This window comes from Pygoscelis adeliae, unplaced genomic scaffold (assembly GCF_000699105.1).
Source record: "Pygoscelis adeliae isolate BGI_AS28 unplaced genomic scaffold, ASM69910v1 Scaffold7, whole genome shotgun sequence".
Lineage (NCBI taxonomy): Eukaryota > Metazoa > Chordata > Aves > Sphenisciformes > Spheniscidae > Pygoscelis > Pygoscelis adeliae.
In genome coordinates, this window is record NW_008825268.1 from 2,271,873 (window position 1) to 2,282,447 (window position 10,575).

The 10,575-nt window shown below is 40.3% G+C and overlaps 1 protein-coding gene across 1 annotated transcript in view; it reads left to right on the top strand.

Annotated features, from left to right (window-relative positions):
• ERBB4 (v-erb-b2 avian erythroblastic leukemia viral oncogene homolog 4) overlaps positions 1-10,575 on the top strand; it is a 580,731-nt gene that overhangs the window by 381,156 nt on the left and 189,000 nt on the right. Inside the window, exons 7-8 of the mRNA XM_009329670.1 lie at positions 4,904-5,022; positions 8,790-8,931. Of these exons, the coding sequence (XP_009327945.1) occupies positions 4,904-5,022; positions 8,790-8,931 (261 nt within the window). The remainder of the gene's footprint in view (positions 1-4,903; positions 5,023-8,789; positions 8,932-10,575) is intronic.

Here is a 10,575-nt window from a genome sequence, read left to right on the forward strand (position 1 = left end):
TAACTCTATCCCAGCCGAAACCAGGACATAATCAAATTTGAAAATCTATGGTTAGGTTGTTACTATTTTTGCTATTGATGTCTATTAAGAGTTTGGGGGTTTTTTACTTTTCATATGAAATGAAATTGAAACTTTTACAAATGAATACATTATTTTATTAAAATGACAGATTATGCACTTTGTCCTAGAGGAACGTAACTGGAAACAAAAGAGAAAAATCCAAATTAAAGTGTAGGCCTAACTAAGGGAATGCAAAAAAGGCAAATAGCCTTTAAATCAAACCCAAAACATAAACATTCAGCAAATGTAAAATGCTCCATGACTGGGTATGCATACAGGAGTTTGGTCTGAGCATAACTGTATTTATACAGTCTTTGTGCAGCTGATGTTGCTGAGAAAAAGAAGGTGCCGATGCAGTCAGTACCCAATTAGAGCAGCAAAAGGCAAGTGGGAGCCTGGTGGAGGAGACAGAAAGAGCTGAACCAGCAGCTGAGATCAAACAGGGTAACCCAGCATTTTTGCTTGGAGCCAGCGTCTTTAATTAAAATCCTTGTATTTCTCTAATAACTTTGCACGCTCATAAGACTTTTTCATTGATTTCTGTTACTTCCCATTTTTTCCTTGATAGATTTATAATGCCCTGACATAATTAAAGATTAAGGGAAACAATAAGAGAGACTGATTAATTGCACACATATATGAAGTGCCCATTCCACCCCATCCCCAACACAGCCTATTGCTATATCGCAGTGAAATACTAGTAGAGATTGACAGTCAGTGTTCTGCACTCCCCCAGAAACCCGTCCCAACGCATGGCACTTTTTTTCAAGACCTTGGTGTTTGCCATTGTCTTTTGCTGTCCCAGCCCCAACTGTGACAGTTCTGTCCAGGCAAACCCTCAGATTTCTTGAGATCCCACAAAGGGTCAGTACGTGTCAGGGTGGGTAGTTGTGCTGACCCTCAAAAGTCTGGTTCAAAACTGCTGCCCAGTTCCCTACCATCTGTCCACCCTACCTCCTGTGGCACCATCTGGAGCAAGATGTCCCCTCTAGGAGCCACCCACTAACATTCATCAGCCTGAACATATGGTTCGATATTTTGGGTAATATTTACCTTTACATTTCACTCGTTTGAATAGGTCTTGCGTCACAGCTATAAAATCAATTGATTGCATTTGGAGGAAAGTTTTTGGGGAAAAAGCTTGCTATCTTTTTGAACCAGTGCAGCTATGTACATTTTCTATAGGGTTACCCCATGATAATGATTGCAGGAAGCTGAACTGTTGAGTTATGTTTATTGGAATCTGAACAATCGGATTGTTTCGGGACTTGAAACAATACATAGTATTGCCTTGTGTTTGTTTTGCTTTGGGGAAAACCTTCATTGCAAACTGTCTTGAATATGAGTCCTTATAAAAGAGCCCACTAAGCTCTTTTCTGTCTTGGTGTGTGGTGCCACTGAAGATATCTGACAGGTCCTCCTCAGAGCTGGACCCTCAATAGCAGTTATAACACAAATACAGCATGCAGTGAACCAGAAGATAAATATGCTATGTTGTGGCCTTTTCCTAGAATGAAATGTTGGCATTTCTGTTGGTATTGTTTGCTTTCCTAGCAAAATAAACAATTAGGGAAGAACAGTGACAAACCTTTGCTGTAATTGTAAATTTTGCAAACCACCTTATAACTTCCTAGTCTTCAGGAAAACTCTAAATGTTCCCTATCCTGAACAGCATGGTAGAGGCCCTCATTAAGCTGGTGCCTAATCATAAGCAGCGTATGCTTTTTGAAGGCATTCTGTTTAAGTATTGTGCTGAAAAGGGGGCCATATCCCTCCAGGTCAGCCCTGGTGTGGGGGGGTGCTCTTGCTTTTTTAAAAAGGAAACATAGTCTGGAATAAATTGTTTTAATCTCTTAAAAAGTTAGGGAATTTAAAAAAAAAAAGGACAGTATCTGTAACTTTATACATTGCACAAGCCTTACTGTGGGGCTCTGGAGGAGGGTGAATAATTTAAATGATTTTGTCCTAGCCTAATTGTGTGAAAACTGCTGAAAAGATGTCAGTAAATTGCTTAAATCCATTGCTGTTGTTGGAGCTCATTTCCCACCGCTGTTTAAGCTACGCAGCCTAGGGAAGCACTATTATCTGCAGCTCAGCTTGAAAGAAGTGTGTAATCCTGCAAATACAGATCTTGGCTCGCTAAAAGTAATAGTTCGTAAGTTGACAAGAAGACCGTGCCTTTTCTAAATATGCCCGGGGTGGTCAGTGTAGTTTGTGGGCACGGACACCAGGCACAGGAGAGGCAGGTCCCTCTTCCCCTCGAGGCAGGGGATTCACCTCCTCGGGGCTTATTTTTGGGGAGGCAGTGCTGGAGGATTCCCAGTACCTCTTGCAGCCTATGGTATGGGATGTGCTGCTGGGCCTTGACCTCTTTGCCCTTTTAAAAGTCTGCCAGGAAACCTCCTCCACAGGGAAGCAATGGTTAAATAGTGATGGTGGACATCTTGACCTTCTCCCAACAGCACCTGGCACTGAGGTAAATAAATTATAATTGAGTTAATTAGATGGCTCATACTAATTGTCTACACAGAGGTGCTTTACACCAAAACTTCCCACGTTTAAGCAAAACATTAAATTGCTGTGGAGCAACAATGGGGAATGCTTTTTAACAGCGTCCTGCCGGTGAGCGGCCATGGTGTGGTATCATGTCCTCTCCTCTTTTCCTGTTGTAACAGCGTTGATTGTATCCACCTGAAATTTGGCTCCTAGGCTCTCTGACTCTCATGCAATTAAAAAAAAAGGAAAAGACAGAAAAAAAGAAATATGCTGCTGGTGCACTGTAATTTTTTAGGGTGTGATAAGTGGGGTGGTGCTGGTGAGGGGAACCTAGACACTGCGACCTCTGCCTGCCGAACCTTCTAGAAGGGGGCACTGAGCATGTGCAGTGGGGAGGGGCCCATAGAGCATACTCAGTGGGAGGGGCAGCCATTTTAGTGCCCCCCCATGCTGCTGCCATGAGGAGTGGTTCAGTGCATAGCCGCGGGGCCTGCCCTGCCGCTGGCAGCGGTAATGCCAGACAGAGGGGCAGAAAATGGTGGCAGAGGAGCGGTCATTTTAAAAAATTAGGTATGCGTGGTCATGAACGGTTGCTGTGTAAAAGGGAGGCAGAGCATTTGGATGGTGCCCCCTTGGCTCGGGGGCCAACTCCTTGTCTGAGGAGTTACACGGGTAAACACAAAGGATTTGTGTCATGGAATGGAATGAACTGAATGTCCTCTGCTTCTGTGCCTCTCCACTGATGGCAGAGGGGGAGACTCTGGAAAATAGGGTCCTCTGTCAAGTCAGGATAAATCTGGGCCTTGTCTCCCTTTGATGTCAAAGCAGATAGTGCCCGGTCCGGTGCAAATCAAAGAGCTATGGACCAATTTCTGAACTGGCAGAAAACAATACGCAGTCACTGACTAAATGTAAATGAGGTCTTCACTCATTTTCATGAGATGAGGCTCTGTCCCTATCAGCTAATGGTGTGGTGGTGGCATACTGCAACATGTGTGTTTTGCTTAACATATGCCGCTATTTCATATCTCTGTCTTAATGTTTATCAATACTGTTACTTAAATAAACAAACCCTTTTAATCTGTTTCTCTAGCAGTGTTGACAGCAAGTGTGTTTACAGAAATTTCCCTTATTTCTTAAATAAAATTGCATAAGGCACAAAAGTGTTTTCTGTTTGGGGGTTGGCCTCTGGTATCGGCAAGATGGAATTACTCTAAAAGTGCATCGTTTTATTCCATAGATTATAAATGATGACTTCTCTTTGGTTATTTACGTTTTTATGTCCTAAACAAATATTGTGTATATCAAGAAGCTTTGGCATTACCTTAAGTATTTCCAGCAAGTAGTGGAGGGAATTTGGATTGGAAAGTACTTATAAAGGAGTTACTGACACATTAAATAGTAAAATCGAGCAGAAAGTTGGATGGAATTTTGCCTTCTCTGGCTTCTTGAAAAGTGTTTTCCATAGAGAAGTAATTAAATGCTTTTAACAAAATAAATGGTAAAGGTTAATTACAGAAGTGTAACATCCCTGCTTTTATCAAAAGACAGCTGACAGCACAGCTTCCTGGCATTCTGTAGGCGGTGGTTGGTATAGTTCTGCAGATAATATTAATTTCTTTTTCCGTAAAATAGAGGCTATAGCTGAGTGAGGAGAGGAAGATGCTCGACTTGTTGACTATTCTTTGCACAAGACTAAGCCCTGTAGAGTAGTGTGGTACCACTTAAATCACTGTGCTTTCCAGTTGGTAGAATATAGTTGTTTCCCTGTGAATGAAGGCTGGATTGTGTTATTTAGAAAAGGTAAGTGGGGTTTCCAAATGTGTTCCAATCTGCAGGTTGTATTCTGCTCTGTTATCTCATTGCCTATTTGTCACATTGGTTGCCATCAAGAACAGCATTTGGCTCTGAGATTGCTGGCCTCACTCTGAATTTCACTCATTTACTCAATGTTGCTGTTTTTCATGGGGGAAAACTCACATGGAACTGGTGGGCTCTTCTGTTTGTTTTTTTTTTTTTTTGGGGGGGGGGGAGGTCATATCCTTTCATCAGCTGTTTACAAAAACTAATAATTTTAAAATAATATTCCACCTGAATTTCCAAGGGTAAGAGCAAACACTTTAAAAATTCTTCCTCCGCAGTCCTCGAGCAACATATATGTTCCTAAAGAGGGTATTGTGAAGGTATTCTGGAGGATATGAGTGGCCAGTACCATTGAAGCAATTACCTTAAAACTTGAGGGTTTTTTCAGTATGCTGTTTGGTTTGTTGTTTTCCTCAGTGTGCAGTTGAAGAGCTATCTCCTTAGTTCTGATTCTGACATGATAATTTTTCCTGCCTCCTCCTAGTAACGAAGACAGTGTGTGCAGAGCAGTGTGATGGACGGTGCTATGGGCCCTACGTCAGCGACTGCTGCCACCGGGAATGCGCTGGAGGCTGTTCCGGCCCTAAAGACACTGATTGCTTTGTATGTGTGAGAATTCTCATTTCTCTTGTTCCTGGCAGTCACACTGCAAATTCTTAATGCTTTAATCCACGAAATTCACAATTTTGTCCCCTTTAATGTATTGCATGCACACTCCCAGATTTAGACTGCAAATTTTAGCATTTAATATTTTTCACATTATATTAACATCACTTATCTACTTAATATTACCCATTAACAGATTTATGAGATTTGTAAATACAGATTGGGAACCATTAATATGCTAATCTCTGTGATTTTTATTTTTTGCTTTTCTAAAATTAACTTTTAGAGGTGATAGAGAATTTTCAGAAGTATTTATCATTACATTTGAGCATGGCTTTTATTACTGCTCTGTGTGCTTTTTATTTGAAAGTCAAGAATACAATTTAGCTCCTCTGTGAAAGTTGTTCCCTATTACTGCCAGACTTGATTTAAATTCAGCTTTTTTACTGGGCGTGCTTCTTAGTGGAGATGGAAGGAAAGTGGTTTCCAAAATACTCTACCTCAAATGCATGCTACTGCATGTGCTTAAGATTAAAAGAGGAAAAGGCTAACTTTTTCCTTAAAAAAATAGGCAATCTGAACATACAGGCCTTTAGACAAATATGTCTTGTAGTCCGTTATTTATAATAGTGTAAGCAGCTTCAGAACCCAACACTGATCTCAAAAAATGTGTAGCTCATCACACTGGCTTGCAGAGACAAGTTTTGCTAATGTTTTCAGGGGAAGCAAACCTAGGCCAAAAGAAGCCTAGACCTAGAACATGCACAGAGAAGTGGATTTTCAAAGGTACCCAGGTGATGGAAGAGACAAATATCTATGAAGTTGGGTAGGCTCCTTTTAAAATTTGCCAGATAGGATTGGGAGGAAGGATCTTATAGTGTGGAAAATTGCAGATGTTTTGATAGTGTATCAAAACAACCGGCAAAAATTAATCTTTCCCTGGCTGGTCCTGAAACTTGCTCACTGTTCAGATATCGTTTGATAGTGATAGGTGTTGTGCCTCAAAAACACATTCTAAATGCTTTTCTTTCGCTGCTGATGAAATGCAGTGATGGCCTGACTTAACTGCTAACAGGTTTTACTAAAGCTGTTCTTTGTGGCTGGGGCTTTGCACAAGTAGATATTCAGTACGCGTGGTATGCCTGATCCAGCGCCCACTGGAAGTTCTGTTTTGGCTTTGGACTAGAGAGATGGGAAAATAACATTCTTTCCCATGTCATGTACGATCTAAATAGGTAAAGGAAAGAGGAAAAGTGCAGTTATTGTTCCCGTATGACTGTTGAGGAACATCCTCAAAGCTGATGTGTTGATGTGCGTCCGTTTTCAAAGGTTAAGGACAAGTTAATTGCAGCATAAGTTCTGTAATACTGCAGCCTGAAAGAAAATGAGTTAGACTTTCTGAATTGTGGCAGTTATGGAAATATGTATGCTAAGAATCAACTAGCATGTTTGTTCTGATCCAGCAGAGAAGCACACAGGGCTTTATTCTCATTCACTCCTGGCCCGAGAGCAATGTAAAAGAAATTCAGCAGGGGTCTGGCAATTTTCAGGACTAGTCATTACTTGCTTAGTACATACTGGGTGAAAAGTGTAACCCTTTAGGCTATAGACAACTGTGCTTAGCTTTCAGCTGAGATACAGAACTTTGTTTTTTCCCTGTGTATTTTCCTGTGCTTTCATTCACAAATTAGCAGCATTTAGCACCAAATGCTAGAAGTTTGCATATATTATGAAAGCAATTACAAATGTATACAAAGCATTATAGTAATAAATTAAAAGTTCCCAAATCTTCTAGATGAGCTTTTCCTGAGAAGTGCCATCTCTCCGAAGAGTATTGGTGTGCTTTACTTTATGAATTTGCTAAACCGCTATCAGAGGATTGTCAAGTACATGATAGAGTACCTTTTAAGTCAACAGCGGATGTAAAAAATGTGTTGAGGAAACAAACTAAATTAGTATTTATTAAAAAGCAAAAGTACAGTTTATGAAGCATTACAAATCCTTTAGCATATTATGGCAGCTTGCAACAGCATCCTGTTGTAAATATGGTTTTAATATTTCTAGCTAAAATTCATCCATCCTCCTCCATATGCTGCCATACAATCATTTGCATATTCAGTTCTAAAAGCAAGACAATGATCATCATCTGATATAACTGCAAGCAAACATGCTAAAGCAAAGTTTTAGAGATGTTCGTATCTTGCATTCAAAACCAAACTGGGTCTAAAACTTGAAATGTATAGGAGGGCCTGGTTGAGTGCCCAATGGAACCAGAAAAGTGACGCAACCCTATTTGTAGGGTAGACTTCCCATCCAGTTCTTAGTAAAGAACTAACGGACTATATTTATATGTGTAAGAACAAAAAAAAAAAAAAAAAAGTGGTTCTGTGAGAAACCGACAGGTTTTGTAATAGGCATTTTAAAGAACCAGAAAAGACAGGATCAGCAGTTTGGCTTAGCTCATGCTCCATATAGGACATTGCCTTCATCATGGAACTCCCTGTTTGTCCCTTTCAGCAGCAGATTTTGTCCTTCTCCCTTTGTTACATAATTAGCCTCTCCCTTATGACATCTTCTGACATGACAAGTAACCTCCCTCAGTCCTGCTGGTCCTGATCTGAATGGAGATAAGGACTGTTAGTAAAAGCAGCAGAACAGAGGAATCTTTTTCACTTTTCTCTCGGTCCCAGCCCTGGAGGGGAGGGGACACAATACATATGTTGGTATACTTGTTGACTCTTTAAAGATTCAAAACCATCTGTATTTTTTACAACCAGGAAAAGGACCAGAAGGATTCATCCCTAGACTAAAACTTCGAAAGCAACCTGGCTTGTGGAAAACAGATTAGTGGGGAAGCAGAATCCAGTAGCAGTGGTTGCTTAAACTGCTAGAGGGATCCAGGCCAGGCTACAGCTTTCATATTCATATGAAATTTGACATTTATGGTATGCTTTGTGAATATTACTCCAACATTTTTTTATAAGCTGTGGTTAAAACCATAGACACCATGTGTGGTGATAAAGAGTGTCAAAATCGGTGGGGTTTTTCTATTACTAATTATCAACCTTGCATGGTCAATTATTTTCCCTGCATACCATCACTTTCTTTATCCACACACTTGCCTTTTCATTTGTCAGGACCGTGTCCTCTGTCAGCTGTGGGTGGCTGAGCTTGAATGCTAGGTGATACAAAGTCCTATTTTCTTTTCTCAAGTGTGTGAAGCAACTGACCTTGTTGAACTTGCCACTTAAGGAAATTACCCCCTCCTGTGCTAGCTTAAAAGAAGTTCTTATCCCTCTTGCTTTCTAATTGGGAGTTTCGGTTTTCACCTGGATGATGGACTCCTGCTGTAAGAAATCTAAAGGTTGGACCTCTGAAAAAGTCATTAGACTGACTATGATAAATAGCTGTTCACTCTTGGCAGTTTTAGAATGTCCTATCAAGTTGTGAGTTAGTTGATTGCTAGCAGTAACAATAGTTATGAAACAAATTACCATGTGGTTATGTTTTTGTAGGAAGTGCTCTAGCAGTCAACTGTGTTTGAAATTAAGGGGGCTCAGTGAGCCGCTTTTATAAGTCATGTATTTGCCAAGATCCTAGCAAGAAATCTAAGTAACCAAAATGAATGTTAGAAAACTATATATCATATTTCTCACTGTTGCAGCAAGTCTGAACAATCAGGACTGTATTTTAAACTAAAAAAAAAACAAACGAAAAGCAGCTACATGATTTAATTGAGTATTTTTTTCTCCCTTGTTTTGCAGGCCTGTATGAATTTCAATGATAGCGGTGCATGTGTCACACAGTGCCCCCAGACTTTTGTATACAATCCTACCACCTTCCAACTGGAGCATAATCACAATGCCAAGTACACCTATGGGGCTTTTTGCGTCAAAAAGTGCCCACGTAAGTGCTGTGTTAGCTGCCTTTTCCTACAGTGACGGAAAGTTTGAGTTGCATTTCAGGAGTCTTACAAGACAATGAGAGAATGAGAGCTAAGTGCGTAGTGCAATATCTCAAATCACTCCACATGTGCTTGCAGCCTGTATCACTCAGTCATGTGTTAACTTAAGACAGTGACACTCTGGGTTGCTGACACTTTCCAAGTATCCTATACTGTAGTGATTTTCTTAAAAAAAGGGAATTCCCTAGGTTTCTGTTTTCATGACCACCACTTGTTACGTTCATGCTTTAGATCAGCATTTGTAAATTTCAGAATGAACTGTTAAAATAGTTAGTGGGATTGTAAAAGGGTAGAAATTTCTGTTCCAGAAAAGTGACAGCCCACCACCAGTACTACCTGGCACCAAATGCTTTCATGATACTGATGCCCTTTTCTTAACTTGGAATAATGATGGTTTGAAAGAAAGTTACCATAAATATTTTCTAAGCAGTTCTGTCCCAATGAGGAAAAAACATGCAATACTGACAACAATACAGTCTTAAAGCTCCAGAGTGAAATTAGAGGGGAGGAGGGAGTTAAAAAAAGAATGATCCCATGCATGTAAAAAACACATGCTTCTGAGATGCCAGACAGATGATGACAAGTAACAGAAAAATTTAGTCATCACTTACATAGTCTTTGATACTTGTTGTTTTAGTTAGAAAGAAAAATAAGGGAGACAGCATTCTTGCTCTCCCTTTCATTCCCACCAAGGTTTACAGTTCTGTTGTGCATTAATTATACTATACATAAATTACATATAAGAAGGATGAGTAATCTATAATAAATGGAACCATAATTCAACCCAAAGCAAAATCCAAATTTTTAATCTCTGTGATGTTCAAATTGACAGTAGGCTGAGGCTGTGACTGTCAAGGCTTAGTTCTGTCTCTAATAGAGTGGTGGGTTTTTTGAAGCAAGAGAAATTTTTACAAAACAGGTATACCATGCACTACTGTCATGGTTTAACCTCAGCTGGCAACTGAGCACCACACAGCTTCTCGCTCACTCCCCCTGCTCTGGTGGGATGGGGGAGAGAATCAGAAGACTAAAAGTGAGAAAACTCGGTTGAGCTAAGAACAGTTCAATAATTGAAATAAAATAAAATACAATAGTAATAATAATATACAAAGCAAGTGATGCATGATGCAATTGCTCACCACCCGCCGACCGATGCCCAGCCAGTCCCTGAGCAGCAGCCCCCCCGGCCAGCTTTCCCCAGTTTATGTACTGAGCATGACGTCACATGGTATGGAATGTCCCTTTGGCCAGTTTGGGTCAGCTGTCCCAGCTGTGCCCCATCCCAGCTTCTTGTGCACCTCCAGCCTTCTCAGTCAGTAGAGCATGGGAAGCTGGAAAGTCCTTGACTAGTGTAAGCATTACTTAGCAACAAGTAAAACGTCAGTGTGTTATCAACATTATTCTCACCCTAAACCCAGAACACAGCATTGTACCAGCTACTAGGAAGGAAATTAACTCTGTCCCAGCTGAAACCAGGACAACTACTTAAGGGATATGATTCTTCGTCCAAATACTTCATTGAACTTTTTTTCCTTTTTTTTTTTTTTTCCTTTCTTGACATTTTTAAGCTTTCAATTAGGTAGGAT